Source organism: Herpailurus yagouaroundi, unplaced genomic scaffold, assembly GCF_014898765.1.
Source record: "Herpailurus yagouaroundi ecotype Mexico unplaced genomic scaffold, PumYag 190, whole genome shotgun sequence".
Taxonomy (NCBI): Eukaryota; Metazoa; Chordata; class Mammalia; order Carnivora; family Felidae; genus Herpailurus; species Herpailurus yagouaroundi.
The window spans coordinates 4,224,066-4,241,329 of record NW_024412421.1 but is presented as its reverse complement, the minus strand read 5'-3'; the positions used below and the strand labels follow the sequence as shown (position 1 = coordinate 4,241,329).

The following is a 17,264-nucleotide window of genomic DNA, read 5'->3' as shown; positions in this document are numbered from 1 at the left end:
TTCATATGGCTTTAAATTTTGGAGGAAGGGGATGGTTTATCAGGATATTTTATCGAACTGTGAGATGCATTAAATTTATGTGCAAATTTTAGTGAAAATAATTGCATAATATAGTTGATTTTGTTATTAGAGTGTGTAATGTTTTAAACACTGAGACAATTTTAAACATTTTCTGACTTTGTACACTGATGTTTGTAATAAAAAAGGAAAGGGGCACCTGGGTGGCTCAGTCGGTTGAGTGTGTCTGACTTTGGCTCAGGTCATGATCTCATAGTTTGTGAGTTCGAGCCCCGCATCCGGCTCTGTGCTGACAGCTCAGAGCCTGGAGCCTGCTTCAGATTCTGTGTCTTCTCCTCTTTCTCTGTCCCTTCCCTGCTCATGCTCTGTCTCTGTCTCTCAAAAATGAATACACATTAAAAAAAATTTTTTTTAAAGAAATAAAAAAGGAAAAAAGTCAGGCAATGATTTCAAACAGTTTTGTAAAATCATTTCAGCTCCGTGTCCTGTAACTGTTCTACTGTCTGTAATTTAAAATCTGGTGGCCCTAAAAACGATCCACTATTCCAATTAGTTCAATAGCATTCATTAAAAAAATTCTTAATTTCTTTTGATTTTACTTGAATAACTTTGTCTTTTATGTTAAATAAACTCCAGAAATTGGTCCCTATAAATGAGAGTAGCAAAGTGTTTTTCCTGATTTCATACTAAATGGAAGTAATTAAAGAAGCTCCTTTATTCAAAAGAATTTGTTCTTTTCATGGACAGGCATATATCGCTGAAAATGTTAAAATTTTAGGGCAGCTGTGTTCTCAAAATTAGGATCCCTATATAAGATTAGGGAGGATAAAAATACATTTAAGCAAATACTGGAAACCACTTGCTTATAATTTCTCACTCTGCATAGAAAAAGCATAACTCAATTTAATTCTGTTCATTAAATTAAGAAAATGCTCAATTAAGTGAGCCAAAATAGTTTCAATTAAAGATACAAATTTCTCTAATAGGGCAAAATTTGAGAATCTTCTACTATATAAAGACATAACATTTTTTTGGTTAGATAGTAGAACTAAGGTGAACTTTTTTTTTTTTCTTAACTAAGGGAACTTTTAACTAGAAAAAGCATATAACCCAAGACCTGGAAACTCTCAATGCTTCTTACCAACAGAAGTAGTAAATGGGTTATGAGGATGGGGGGAAGAAAACCAACATCCTTAAAAAGGAAATTAAAATTTTCTAGGCAAATTCTTTCTCAACTCAAACTACAGGTATGTTCTACCACACTTGGGCCTTAGTTTCCCATCTCAAGAAATAGACCATTATATGATTAGTTCCAGAAGCTAGAAACCAGGTGTCCCCTTGGGATTTTTTTTTTAAGTGTATTTATTTTTGAGAGAGAAACACGTGCTCATGTGGCGAGGGTAGGGGAAGTAGAGGCAGAGAGAAGGGGAGGGGCAGAGAGAGAGGGAAAGAGAGAGAATCCCAAGCAGGCTCCACACTCTCAGCGCAGAGCCCAATGTGGGGCTTGAACCTATGAACAGCGAGGTCATGTCCTGAGGTGAAATCAAGAGTTGGACCCTTAACCGACTGAGCCACCCAGCCACAGGATTTTCTTTTGCTCTATCGTCCACATCCAATGCATCACCAATTCATTCATTCTTTCATTCACTGAGAGTAAATGAGCAATGGTGACCCCAACCCTCAGCTGCCGCCTGGTCTCTTTTTGCCCTTGACAAATCCCCCTGAAGACTCCCCGCTGCACCAGCTTCACTTCCCCATCTTCCTCAAATCTGACTTCAGACCTGGAATCACTTTGTAGAGACAGCTGTTGCTAATATCACCAGTGACATCCATGTCCCTCAACAGTGGGACCTTCTTCATCTCTCCTCTCAGTGGACCTTAATCCATATTCCACATGATTGGTTCTGTCCACATTCTGAAAGCAATCTTGTGGCTTCCCTGCCTTTTCACTCTTCTGGATTTTCTCCTACCTCTTAAGTTATTCCTTCTGTGTTTCTCTTCAGGTTCATCCTCCAACCAGGACATCTTCAAGTCTTGGTCTCAGTCCTCCTTTTCTCTTTTTACCTCTTTCTAGACTAGCCATTCTCAAAGTGTGTTCCACAGATCCTTTTAAGGGTCCCACAAGGTCATAACTATTTTTGCAAAAATATAAAAATGTAACTGCCCTTTAAAAAAAATTTTTTTAATGTTTATTCTGAGAGACAGAGAAAGTGTGAGTGGGGGAGGGGCAGAGAAAGAGGGAGACACAGAACCCAAAGCAGGCTCCAGGCTCTGAGCCATTAGCACAGAGCCCGACATAGGGCTCAAGCCCATGAACCATGAGATCATGACCTGAGCTAAAGTCAGACACTCAACCAACCGAACCACCCAGGCACCCCAATTTTTAAAGATTTTTAAGTAATCTCTATACTCAATGTGGGGCTCAAACTTACAACCCTGAGGTCTAGAGTCGCATGCTCCACTGACTGAACCAGCCAAGGGCCCCATGACTTGCCTTTTTTGCTGTGTTGACATATTGATCTGTAGACACAAAAGCAAGGGCTCATAAAACTGCTTATGACTACTATGAATCAAGGCATTGGCACCAACTCCACTAATAGTAATTGTATTCTTCCCTATCATGCACTTACAGAAAAAAGAGGCAGCTGTACTTAAGAATGTGCTTGATGCTGTATGTTAAGCATACTGAAATTTTATTTATTTTTAATGTTTATTTATTTATTTTGAGAGAAAGTGAGAGTGTGCATGCCAGAGCAGGGGAGGGGCAGAGAGAGAGGGAGAGAGAATCCCAAGCAGGCTCCACAATGTCAGCACACAGCCCAATGAACAGCTTGATCCCAATGAACCATAAGATTGACTCAAGCCAAAATCATGAGTTGGACGCTCAGCTGACTGAGCCACCCAGGCACTCCAGTAGACTGTAATTTTTAAAAATGTGCTTAATGAATTAGTAAAAAGTATTAATTTTATTAAGCCTTGACTCTTGAATACATCTCTTTCCATATAGATTTCAGTTTTTCTAGCACTTTTACTAAAAGGACCATTATTTCTCTATTGAATTAATCTGGCACCTTAGTGGAAAAGCATTTGGCCATATAATTATCGGTCTGTTTCTGGACTTTCAATTTTATTCCAATGATCTTTATGTCTTTCCTTATGACAATATTGTACTGTCTCAATCACTATAGCTTTACAATAAGTTTTAAAATCAGGTAGTAGAAGTTCTCCAAATTTGTTCACCTTTTAAAATGTTGTTTTGGATATTCTAAGTCCTTTGCATTTCCACATAAATTTTATTTTTTTAATTTAAGTTTTTTTAATGTTTATTTTTGAGAGAGAGAGACAGAGAGAGACAGAGAGAGAGGTAGGGAGGGAGGGAGGGAGAGAGAGATATCAAGTGGGGGAGGGGCAGAGAGAGAGGGGGAGACACAGAATCCGAAGCAGGCTCCAGGCTCTGAGCTGTCAACACAGAGCCCAATGCAGGACTCGAACTCATGAGCCATGAGATCATGACCTAAACTGAAGTCAGATGCTCAACTGACCGAGCCACCCAGGTGCCCCTCCACATAAATTTTAGAGTCAGGTTGTCAATTTCTACAGAAAAGCTTGCTGAGACATTGATTGGGATTGCCTTGAAGCTATACAGCAGTTTGGGGAGAGATGTCATCTTCCAATCCATGCACTTTTTCCATTCATGTAGGTTTTCTGTAACATCTCTCAACCATGTTTTGTAGTTTTCAATGTACATCTATTATGTATCTTCTATAAATGTATTCCTTCATACATTTTTGGATGCTAACACAAATACGATTATTACCTGAATTTCCTTTTTGGATTCTTCATTGCTAGTATATAGAAATACAACGGACTTTTTAATGTTGATCCTGTATCCTGTGATCTTACTAATTCTAGTAGCTTTTTTATATGTTCTTAAGAATTTTCTAAATACATGACAACTGCAAATAAAGTCAGTCTTGCTTCTTCCTAATACATATTCCTTTTACTTATCTTTTTTTTTTCCTTTATTACACTGGTTAGGATTTCCAATATAATATTGGACATAAGTGGTCAGAATGAAAATCCTTGCCACATTTCTGATCTTAGGCAAAAATAATTCAATCTTTCACCATTGAGTATGACATCAGCTGTAGGGTTTTTGTAGATGTTATTTAAATGGTTAAGAAAGTCTTCTACTGCTAGTTTGCTAAGAGTGTTAGATTTTTTTTTCAAATGCTTTTTTTTTTTCATCTATTAAGAGGGTCATATGGTTTCCACTTCCATTCTGTACAAGTAACAGAAAATGTGAATCAACTGGTTTAAACCATAATGACTTTTTTATCTTATAAAAAATCCAGTGAAGGGGGTGATTAACTCCCTTCTGTGGCTGAAAGATGGCCCCAGTAAGTGCTGCTTTTGTGTTCAATCATTTGCAACATGTTGTTCTGATTGAAGTATAGGAGGAAAATCTCGACTCACAGAGATGTGATTAATATAAGCCAACCACAGTAATTCCATCCCCTTATCAGTGGTAGAAGCAGAAAGAGGTATTTGACCCAATTCTGCCTGCTGACATGTGAGGATACAACGGACTGGCTACATGCTGACCAATTCTGGCTCCTCTTTTGGGGCACAGACTAAGACTCCATTTCTCAGCCTCCTAATGCTGTTAGGTTAGGGTGGGGAACTGGTTTTGGCCAATGCAATGTGGGCAAAAATAATAGTTGCCACTTTGGGGCTTAGCCCTAAAATGCAAGTGGGATCCTTAGGTCACTCTCTCCTTAGTCACCCATAAGGCTAAAAGAAAATGACTCCAATATCGTGGAAGCATGTAAAAGAAGGATCCTAGATTCCCAAGAGAGCCACCCAGCTTGCACAGAACTGGAATGTGAGTGGGAAATAAGTTTTTATTGTGTTGAGCCACATGGTCATTGGGATTGTTTGTTACAGCATATAACACCAAGTACTATGGCTGATACAGAGGGGAGGTTTGCTGCGGGGGGTTCTGGGACAAGTATTCAGCCCTTAAAGAGACAAAACAAGGAGAAAGTCCCTTTCCTGGCTCTGGACGCTGATGTCTCCAGCCGTCTTCCAACCGCAAAAGGGAGCTACCCTGTATGCTGAAGAAGGAAGAAAAAAATGGGGAAAGAGACTGGAGATCTGATGATGCCAATGAGCTTCTGAATCAACCAGCCCTCACTGGATTTTAAGTGAGAGAGTAAGCTCATTACAATTTAAGACAGTAGATCCATGTTTTCCGTTGTTTACACTCAAAAACATCTTATCTGATACAATAACAGAATAAACTCATCAGTTTTCCTCCAGCCTACTCCTCTTCTGGTGTTTCCTATGTTGGTGAAGGGTAACACCATCCAACAAGTTACATAAGCCAGAAACTTGAGTCAACCTTGATGCCTTCCTCCATCTTGCTGTCCATTACACCTGCTGTTGTAACTTTCTACTTCATCAACACCACCCTGATCAGAACCAACACCACCTGTTTCCCAGACCACCCCAGTAACCTCCTGGCTGGTCTACCTGTTTCTCTCTGGCTCACCTCTAATCTTTTCTTCACTTCGTAGCCAGAGCAGAGGTTTCCAAGATTGTAGTGGGATCATATCATCCCTCTTCTCTACCCGTTTCTGCTGAAAAGTATTTGAAGGACTTTATTTTCCCATTTGCTTGTAAGATAAAGATGCGACATCTTAAAAAACCCTGGCAGTCTGGTCCCCACCTGCCTCACTGGTCATACCCAGCAACGAACACCCACCACAGGGGAGCTTCTACTGGCCCCTCATCCTTGTCTCACTCTCTCTAGCCCCAGGGTCTTTGTACATGCTGTTCTCTCTTCCTGGAAACTATTCTCCCTGCTTTTTCTCTTAGTTAACTGCCTCTATCGTTTCTCAGGAAAGTCTTCCCTGGCCTCCCATGTAGCTTCGTAGCATCAGGTACCCTCCCCCTTGGTAGCATTTGTCATATCTGTAATTTTACATAGATTGTATGTCTCCTACTAGCCCTTAACCTCTGCGAGACAAGGGCTATATTTGTTTACCTTGGTGTCCTTGGTATCTAGCAGAATGCCCAGCACACAGTTAGGAGCTTCAATAAATCTGAACAAGAATGAAATGCTCTTAGAGCACCTGGGTGGCTCAGGTGGCTCAGTCGGTTGAGCATCTGACCTTGGCTCAGGTCCTGATCTCGTGGTTCGTGAGTTCAAGCCCCACATCGGGCTCACTGCTGTCAGCCTGTCAGCACAGAGCCTGCTTCGGTTCCTCGTCCCCCTCTCTGCCCCTCCCCTGCCTGCACTCTTCCAAAAAATAAATTTAAAAAGAAATTAAAAAAAGAATGAAGTGCTTTATGAAGAAAGGGTAAACACTCTTAGTGTCTAGAATAGTGACCCCTGATCTTGTCTAAAGGGTTAGAGAAAGTTTCCCTATGGAATTGCTAATCGAACTGAGTTTTTGTTTGTTTTTAAGATTTTATTTGTAAGTAATCTCTACACCCCACGTGGGGCTCCAACTCACAAGCCTGAGATCAAGAGTCGAGTGTTCTACTGACTGGGCCAGCCAGGCACCCCTGGGAGTTCTGAAGGACGATTAGATAACTAGATGAAAGGGGAGAGGGGGAGGGGGCCTGGGGCAAGGAGGAAGAAGCCCGGTAGTGGGTATGCATATACATGCTCACACAAATGAGTAAAGGGCGGAATGGCTGAAGCTTAGAGTGAGGCAGAGAGCAGAACAGGAGACCAGAGGGTCAAGCAGGACCAGGCTGTGCAAGGAGTTATGGGTAGGATAATCCCATAATTTAATGTCTAAACTGGAGTACTTTTCAGCCTTTTAAATATTCCTTTTCTAAGTTTTTATTTTAATATGATTTCAAACAATGAGATGTTGCAAGGATAGTTCAGAGAAGTCCATGTACCCTCTCCCGATTTACTGTTTACCTTTTGTCCATTTGCTTCGTGATTCTCTCTACATTTATATATAAACGATTATTTTTCGGGATCACTGGAGAGTAAGTCAAGGGACATCCTGGACTTACAAGGACATTCTCTTTCATGACTACAGTGATAGAAACAGGGAATCTAATACTGATAAAACGCTATCATCTACTCCACATCGCAAGTTGGACATGGTCAGTTGTCTCAGTCCATTATAGCTCTTTCTATCCTGGTCCCATCCCCAATTCTAGATCTCACAGTGTCTCATCAATTTATTTTAATCTTCATCCAGGGCCGTTTTGGCAGTCAAATACAGTGCCATCAATAATTATGCTGGGGGACGCCTGGGTGGCTCAGTCGGTTAAACATCTGACTTCAGCTCAGGTCATGGTCTTGCGGTTCGTGGGTTCGAACCCCACATCTGGCTCTGCGTTGTGGGCAGTGCAGAGCCTGCTTGGAATTCTCTCTCTGCCCCTCCCTGACTCACGCTTGCTTTCTCTCTCAAAAAAGTAAGTAAAAAATAAAAACTTAAAAAAAATAATTATTATGCTGGTCTGACAGGCACAATCCTAGTCAGGCAAACCTGGCCGTGTGGTCATGCTACTTGCAGGATATAGCAAAGGATTTGAAACTTTGTATCTTGTGAGTAATGGAAACCATTGAAAGGATTACACATAAAAGCAAGTTAGAAACTTGAGTTACTTCATGTTTCAACTACTTTCACTTCATTCATTGGGAAGAAAAACTAAAATGGTGGTAAATATCTGTGTAATATTTATTAAGAAACAATTGCATCTAGAGTTGCTCAGAATACCTTCTAACTTAAACCTTGAAGAGTAACCAACTACGGTACAAAATTGCAATTCTCAACCTGATGCCCATAAATCAGGTAAATAAATCAAATAAATCCAAAAACACTCTGAACCCCTAAGCAAAATATAAAGGTATGCGCATGTGGTGATTTCAAAATATGTCTACTGGGGCAGCCAGCTGGCTCAGTCGGTAGACCATGTGACTCGATCTTGGGGTTGTAGGTCCAAGCCCCATATCAGGCGTAGAGATTACTTAAAAATAAAATACTTTGAGGGGCGCCTGGGTGGTGCAGTCGGTTAAGCGTCAGACTTCAGCCAGGTCACCATCTCGCGGTCCGTGAGTTCGAGCCCCGCGTCGGGCTCTGGGCTGATGGCTCAGAGCCTGGAACCTGTTTCCGATTCTGTGTCTCCCTCTCTCTCTGCCCCTCGCCCGTTCATGCTCTGTCTCTCTCTGTCCCAAAAATAAATAAACATTGAAAAAAAATTAAAAAAAATAAAATAAAATACTTTGAATACGTACAAATAAAAAACTTTGAAAAAAAATATGTCTACATCTAACAATTCTTTAATACATCTCACTTCAAGAAGTGCAACTTAGGGGTGCCTGGGTGGCTCAGCTGGTTAAGCATCTGACTCTTGATTTTGGCTCAGGTCATGATCTCATGGTCTGTGCGTTCAAGCCCCGCATTGGGCTCTGTGCTGACAGTGCAGAGCCTGCTTAGGATTCTGTCTCCCTCTCTCTCTGCCCCTCCCCCGCTGGCGCACCAGCTCTGTCTCTCTCTCTGTCTCAAAAATCAATAAACATTAAAAAAAAATTTTTTTTTAAAGTGCAACTTAATTTTCCTCTACGTGAGTATGGATTGGACTTAGTGACTTAACAAATAAAAATGTGGCAAAAGAGACGATGTCACTTGTGAGACTAGCTTTCTCCTCCTCTCTCTTGGAACACTGACACTGGGGGCAGCCAGGTGCTATGTCATGATGACACTCACAGTGAAGAATGAGGCCTCCTGCCAACAGCCATGTGAGTGAGCCACCTTGGAAGAAATCTTCCAGCACTGGTCAAGACTTCAGTTGACTGCAGCCATGGCCAGCATCTTTGCCACAAGCTCGTGAGACCCTGAGGAAGAAACACCCAGCTAAGTGGCTCCTGAATTCCTAGCCCACAGAAACTAAGAGATAATAAATTTCATTATTTTAAGCTACCAATTTCAGGGTAACTTGTTACACAAAAGATAATTAATGCAGTGCATTTAGCTGAGGAGTCTATGATTTTCATCAGATTCTAAGTGAAATTAATGACCTGAAAAAGGGTGAGAATTATTACTGTAAAACCAGTACTGGATTTCTAAGTCTTTGGTCCTCATCCTAGAGTTTCTATGGGCTTATGTATGTATTTATTTATTTTCCTATGAGTTTATTTTGTATACAATTTGGGATTAGGTTCAACAAATGAGAAGATTAAACTCTCCAAACCACCGGAAGACTCAAAAGAATGTTTAAAAATGCTGTCTCAAGAACAGGCAGAGAAAAGCAAACCTTACCCCAACCTATCAAACTACGATCTAACAGAACATCTAATAGAAATGAAGTAGTTTTCATTTTCAAAAAGAAAAGGCTACCATTAGACCTAACGATGATTCTGACATAACAATACGTTCATAAATTACTGTTACAGAAAAAAGCCAAGTTATAGAACAGTATGTTCCCATTACAGAAACAATGTATTATTCGATGGATGTATAGATGGATATGTCCAGAAAAAGTTCTAGAAAATTACAGGCATTTTCCGGCTATACGCAGCGAAAATTCATCGTGGCTATCAAAAAAATAAAGTTTATTATAAAATTCTAGGGTAGGTCACAAAATTGACAAGAGGGGAGGCGGATCAGGGTCTATAAGTGGACAGTAAATACAGGCACAGGGCACAATGGACCCAGTGCAGTCATAAGGATGGTCTAATAAGCTGCCCCAGAAAAGAAGACCCCATTTGTCCACAGGCTTCACAACTTTCCAAGTCCTATGGTGGAATCATCCAAGAGGCCAAGAATTTCTTTGGTAACAGACAATCTATGAGTATCATGGTCTATTTAGAAGGCTTAAAGCATTAATAGGACAGAAACAATGAAAAACTTCCTTTTGAAGGGACAGATGTATGGGCTACACATGTACTAGACATCCATACTTCACAAAAATCAAATGGCACAGACAAGGAGTCTTCTGCTCAAAGTGGATATTTTAAAATACTATAGTATGATTTTATTATTGTTCCTGAAAATAAAGAATTTCTGGATATTGTGAAGTGGGTTGTAAAATTGCTCATGTCCTATCTACTGGCTAAATACAATCAAATATTGGTCCATGCAATTTCGAAAAGGCAGGAAGCAAGCCTCCAGCAGAACTGGGTGAACAGGAATGCCGAAAAGATAAGGGCCCTTCCCTATCCCGACAACTCAAAGGTACTTCTTCAAAAGGCTAAATAAAAGCAAGAGATAAAATTGCAAATAAAGAAATGTAATTAAAGGACTGTTATTTCAAAATCAATTCTATTTTAAAATAAAATAGGGCGCCTGGGTGGCTCAGTCGGTTAAGCATCCGACTTCGGCTCAGGTCATGATCTCACAGTTCGTGAGTTTAAGCCCTGCATCGGGCTCTGTGCTGACAGCTTAGAGCCTGGAGCCTGCTTCAGATTATATGTCTCCCTCTCTCTCTGCTCCTCCCCTGATCATGCTCTCTCTCTCCTTTAAAAATAAAAAATAAAATAAAATAATTTCCATCTTAAAGGTCCCCCCCCCCAAAAAAGTTAAAAAAATGAGAAGTAAAGCAGTGATTTTCATTTCCTTTGGGCAAACATGCCATGGTAGGTTGAACACTTAAAAATATCTCCTAAAACAACGGATCTCACCTGAGTTTGTACTTCAACACTTAAAATAGTGCTCATTTCTACTGGACTATTCTGGATGATTTACAAATAAATATATTTTGAAGTAGATTGTTTGAGGTGGCTGGGTGGCTCAGTCAGTTAAGCATCTGAGTCTTGATTTTGGCTCAGGTTGTGATCTCACAGTCGTGGGATGGAGCCCCACGTTGGACTCTGCGCTGACAGCACGGGGCCTGTTTGGGATTCTCTGTTTTCCCCTCCCCTGCTTGTGTGTGTGTGCATGTGCACTCTCTCTCCTCTCTCTCTCTCGAAACAAATAAATATTAAAAATAAAAATAAAGATTTTTTTTCCCTATAGTCATACAGGAGAACACGATAGTTTCTCTTATACTGTGCCGTGAATAATTTTGCATGCTCTACTGAGCTATTATGTAAACAGAGCCACAAAGTATATTTAATCTTTTCCCATCTTTCCCTGTTGTTCAAATAGCAAAATTAAATGTAACGATACAAGCCAAACTACCAATGCCTTACACTCTGAAATTTCTGGATGGCATGTTTTCTATGTAAGACCTCCCCTTCTAGTATTCTATGGGACAACTGCTTTAGAGGTTGCTTAATAAAACAGAAACTCACTAACATTTATTCATTCAACAAATATTCATCAAGACCCTACTAGGTATTAGGGCCTGTGCTAGAATTAGACATTTTATTTTCCTTGAAAATAATTATAGTCTGTAAATATCTGAAGCAGAGAGAAGTCTGAGGCTGTTCTTCATTGAAAGAATCCTTCTCTCAAAACCACAATGAGATACCACTTCACAACTGTGAGAATGACTAGTATCCAAAAGAAAACAAGTATTGGTGAGCATGTGCAGAAAAGGAAACCCTTATGCACTGTTGGTGGGAATGTAAGTTGGTGCAACCACTGTGGAAAGGTACAGACATTCCTCAAAAAGCTGAAAACAAACTACCATATGACCCAGCAATTCTGCTTCTGAGTATATATCCAAAGGAAACTAAAACACTACCTCAAAAATATATCTGTACATCTCATGTTCACTGCAGCATAATTTATGATAGCCAAGACATAGAAACAACCTAAGTGTTCATCAATGAATAAAGAAAAAGTGTGTGCATGTGTGTGTGTGTGTGTGTGTGTGTGTTCACCCCCCGACACACACACAATGGAATACTACTCAGCCACAAGGAAAGCAATCCTGTCATTTGCAACAGTATGTATGGACCTTGAGGACATTATGCTAAGTGAAATTAAGTTAGAGAAAATTAAATAGTGTATGATCTCACATATATGAGGAATCAACAAAAAAACCTAAGCTCATAGATACAGAGAACATATTGGTGGTTGCCTGAAGTGTGTGTGTGGGCGGGGGCGGGGCGGGGGGGGAGATGGCAATATGGGTGAAGGGAGACAAAAGGTACAAACTTTCAGTTAGAAGTCATGGGGATGTAATGTGACGGTGACAATAGTTATACTGTATTGTGTATTAGAAAGTTACTAAGAGAGTAAATCTTAAAGGTTCTCATCACAAGGAATAAAATTGAAGTGTGTGAAGTGACAGATGTTACCTAGATGAGAAAGGTAAGCCCTACACTAGGTACTGGGCCTTTTAACAGGACAACTGAGATCAATTGTGGGGAAATTTCCAAATCTTCATCAACAACTCTTCTGATCAGGCAAATGAATGGACAATGGAGCTGGTCCAGAACCACCACCCCCCACCCCACCCCACCCCACCCCGCCCTCAATGATGTCACTGAAACTCCCCCATCCCCTGCTCCAGCTGTCACCCTATTAATGCAAGGACACTGAAGAGTAATGCTGGGGATTCCTGCTGTAAGTCTTTTTAATGTCTCACATACAGTCAAAGCAATATCCATTAGCAAGCAAATGACCAGGAACAGGATTATCTAGTATCTTAAAAAAGACTTTGTAAGACACAAAGTTTTCAATTACCAAGTTATTTATTGAAAAATATTCTCTCCTAATTGATTCCATATCAAATTAAACAAGGAGTGATGTTACACAGCAGTAACTGATCAGCTCCATTTGTAGAGGATGACAATGGTCTCATTAATTCATTAGTATATTCTAAATAGTTGGAATACAAACTCAATCCACTCACTTCTTCAGAAAAGGTAAATGTAATTGCTTTACTTCATACCAAAATCCTTTTTAAAAGCTTGTCTTCATATTTAAAGATTCCTCTAATATAAAATGATACTTGGCTTGCTCACTCTGGCAGCACATATAAAATGATACTTGCTTTAAAGAGCATCCAAGCAATGTTTTGGATTTTCTCTTCCTGCAAAATTCAAGGAAAACATGATTGTTTGAAAGTTTCTTTGCTGCAGATGAAGAGCCACCTGAGATTCCTTTGTGTTTCTACTCTTCCCCTCTTCGTGTTTCCAGTGATTAAAACATGCAGGAAACATCACTTACAGAAACTAGAAATGCCACAGAGATCCCAGAGCTCAAAAGAGAGTTTCCGACAGGTTTTGAAGTTTTTGCAAACTTCAAATTAATGTACAGGATATGGGGATTTAAAAAATGACTTTCAGAAACACATACACTCAAAGGAAACCCTTCGGTACTTTTTAGCATTGAACACTTGGGGCAAGAACTGGTCTTTCAGTAGTTCAAGTAGTCAGTCTTTTCTCAACAGTTTCTTGGTAAGCGACAAACCTTCTCAAATTCATCTTCACATTGTCGAGAACACACAGCTGATCTGGACTGTATTTACCTCTCCCTTCTTTTCGTATCTGCCAAAAAATCATATGTGATTTGATATATATTACTAATTCCTTTAGAGAAGATAGCATTTGATTTTGGGTGTATTTATTTTCAGAAAAAAAGAGCTGCTAGAATATGGTGAAAGATTCTCACTTTCCAAGGTAAAAGAATATAGTGTGTGAGCCATAAAGATAAAGTAAGACTATGCACCTTGTAAACAATAGTTACAAGAACGACTGAATTGTAGCGTTCCAAAGAATAAGGTTTATGGTATGTAAACTAGACCTCGCCTCCAGTCTAGAGCAGTGGTTCTGAAATTTTAGCATGCAACAGTATCATCTGGAAGGCTTGTTAAAAAAAACACAGGGCACCTGGGTGGCTCAGTCGGTTAAACGTTCGACTTAGGCTCAGGTCGTAATCTCATGGTTCAAGAGTTCAAGCCCCACACTGGGGTCTGCTTGGGATTCTTTCTGCTCCTCCCCAACTCAGGCGCATTCTCTACAAATACATACATACATACATAAAAACAAAAACAAAAACAGATGGGTGGGCCCATCCACAGTTTCTGATTTTCAGCATGTCTGGACTTGGGTCTGGAAATTTGCATTTGTAACAAAACACCAGGTGATTACGATGCTGCTGATCACAGGGCAATTTCGAGAGGCACCGCTCTAGAGAAGTTCTTTAGTTAAAATGCATTGTATAGTGGGTTCTTCTTTTTTTAATGTTTACTTGAGAGAGAGAGAGAGAGAGAGAGAGAGAGGGAGAGAGAGAGAGAGAGAACACATGCACATGCACAGGAGAGGGGCAGAGAGAGAGGTAAACAGAGAATCCCAAGCGGACTCTACACTGTCAGCACACAGCCCAATGCAGAGATCGATCCCACGATCCCATGTGAGATTGTGACCTGAGCCAAAACTCAAGTCAGATGCACTTAACTGAAGGAGCCACCCAGGCGCCCCTGAGCATTCAATTCTTGATTTTGCCTCAGGTCGTGATCTCCTGGTTCCTGATACCAAGCTGCACTGGGTTCTGAGCTGACAGCACAGAGCCTGCTTGGGATTCTCTGTCTCTCTTCTCTCTCTGCCTCTCCCCATGCTGGTGCACCCCCTCTCTCTCAAAATAAAAATAAAAAAAATAAAGAAAATATCTTTAGGGGAGGCTGGGCGGCTCACTGGGTTAAGCATCTGACTTTGGCTCGGGTCAAGACCTCATGATTTGGGAATTCAAGCCCCACATCAGGCTCTGTGCCAAGTGGTGAGCCTACTTGGGATTCTCTCTCTCTCTCTCTCTCTCTCTCTCTCTCTGCCCCTCCCCCCCAAAATAAACTTAAAATATATATATACTTGAAAAGAGTCGAATGTTCAACCAACAGAGCCACCCAGGCACCCCTTATATAGTGTTTAAATGAAACTTGGGGCTAAATATATACCAAACAGTCTTTAATGCAATTGTGGCTTCATTCACAGAGGAGCTTCATATGAAAAACTACAGGCTGCCTTTCTGGCTAACAAAGAAACTTCACTAGGGCTTTATACCTTTGAGAAAAGAAAAACAATTAAACATCATTACCAGAGCAATGCATATTAAGTAGGAAAATCAATCGGAACAGAGGTTAGGGGTTATTTTGCTGGTTCATAGTTTACATAACTCCTCCCTACACACTGGTTTCTGTGGTTTGAAGGCTCAACCACATCTGCTTTCCTTGCAGCTGCAGGGAAACAGGGGATATTTTCTCCTTGCCTTGCAGACTCCTCTTTCAGAAGTTTCAGGGCCCCGTACCCTCTAAGAACAATTGGACACACCCACTAATATTGGTATGGAAATATCTCTAGGAGACAGTGTTACGTGAAAACACACAGAGTACTGGATGGGGAATATGTTAGTCTATGGTTTGGATAACAAAGGGGGAGACACTAATGCACATCCTTCTTTATGTGGAGAAACATCATTCAATGTGGTTACCAATGAGGCAGAAAACAGGGGAGAATAAAACCTCACTGCTTAAAAAACAGACAAACATGGGCAAAGTGGGTCAAAAGGCACAAACTTGCAGTTACAAGATAAATAAGTCATGGAGATGTCATGTTCAGCATGGTGACTATAGTTAGCAGCTCTGATCATACATTTGGAAGTTACTATGAGCGTAGAAGCTTAAAAGTTCTTAAAAGTTCTCATCACAAGAAAAAAAATTGCAATTGTGTGTGGTGATGGATGTTAACCAAACTTATTGTAATTATTTCCCTATATATACACATATCAAATCATTATGCTGAACACCTAAATCTAATACAAAGCTATAGGTCAAATGTATCTCAATTAAAAAAAACCCAACAACCCAGGAAACAAAAAAGCCTACAGGCCTCAACCAGGGATAAACCATTCAACTTAAATTACACACTGGTGAATCTTAATAAATGTTAGCCACTATTACTACATTTTTAAATACATGATGCTGAAACATAAAAATGTTAAAAACAAACCAATACTGATGTTCTTTTTTTTTTTAATTTTTTTTTTTAATGCTTATTTATTTTTGAGAGAGAGAGACAGAGTGTGAGCAGGGAAGGGGCAGAGAGAGAGGGAGAAAGAGAATCCAAAGCAGGCTCCAGGCTCTGAGCTGTCAGCACAGCTGGGGCTTGAACAAACGAACCATGAGAGTATGACCTAAGCCGAAGTTGGTCACTTAACCGACTGAGCCACCCAGGCACCCCCCAATACTGATGTTCTTAAACCAACACTGACTCCGGGTGTAACTATGACATAGAATGTGCATGGTGTGCGTTGCTGTTTTTCTTTTCTTCTGGAAAACTCTTTATGCCTCAAAAGAACTTCAGAAAATTTAAGGTATTGGACATATAAGGTTGGCTTTAGCTCAAGCAGTTACCTCACAGTTATTAAATTATTAGACATACAGTCATATTCTCCTAAAAAGTTATCACAGAGTTCTCTCCTCGAGAACTGAAATCTGCATTAGAAGCCTGTTAGATAAAAGAAATATACTGGAAAACAACAGAAGTAGGCTAATTTTTCACCAAAACCTCTATTCTTTTGACAAAGATTTTAATTTTTTTTTTTTAACGTTTATTTATTTTTGAGACAGAGAGAGACAGAGCATGAACGGGGGAGGGGCAGAGAGAGAGGGAGACACAGAATCGGAAACAGGCTCCAGGCTCTGAGCCATCAGCCCAGAGCCCAACGCGGGGCTCGAACTCACGGACCGCGAGATCGTGACCTGGCTGAAGTCGGACGCTTAACCGACTGAGCCACCCAGGCGCCCCTTGACAAAGATTTTAAAGCAACTGTTTAATTTAAAATCTAAAAGCAAAAAATACAAGTATTTTTATTTCTCAAAATTACATAATTTAGAAATGGAGATTTTGTATTTATTTATTTTTATTACCATTATTATTTATTTATTTTTAAGTAACTCTGTACCCAACATGGGGCTTGAACCCACAACCCTGAGATCAAGAGTTGCATGCTCCACAGACTGAGATAGCTGGGCACTCCCAGAAATGGAGACTTAGGTAATGGAGAATGGTAAACTTAAACTTGTAGACATGTGATTCAAGGCTGTTTTTAAAATTCCTAGTTGTTGGGGCGCCTGGGTGGCTCAGTTGGTTAAGGGTCCGACTTCAGCTCAGGTCACGATCTCACGGTCCATGAGTTTGAGCCCCGCGTCGGGCTCTGGGCTGATGGCTCAGAGCCTGGAGCCTGCTTCCAATTCTGTGTCTCCCTCTCTCTCTGCCCCTCCCCCATTCATGCTCTGTCTCTCTCTGTCTCAAAAATAAATAAACATTAAAAAAAATTAAAAATAAAATAAAATAAAATAAAATAAAATAAAATAAAATAAAATAA

The 17,264-nt window shown here is 40.3% G+C and overlaps 1 protein-coding gene across 7 annotated transcripts in view; it reads right to left on the bottom strand.

Moving 5' to 3' along the window:
- The window catches only part of HEATR3 (HEAT repeat containing 3), a 69,577-nt gene that overhangs the window by 16,605 nt on the left and 35,708 nt on the right, over nucleotides 1–17,264 (bottom strand). For 4 of the 7 annotated variants that reach the window (XM_040497978.1, XM_040497979.1, XM_040497980.1 and 1 more), the window contains one exon: nucleotides 8,760–8,887. The exons of 2 other annotated variants lie outside the window; for them this stretch is intronic. In XM_040497978.1, the coding sequence (XP_040353912.1) occupies nucleotides 8,760–8,887 (128 nt within the window). Of the gene's footprint in view, nucleotides 1–8,759; nucleotides 8,888–12,615; nucleotides 13,433–17,264 lie in introns of those variants that run through there. One more of the 7 variants, XM_040497981.1, reaches the window with a different exon arrangement.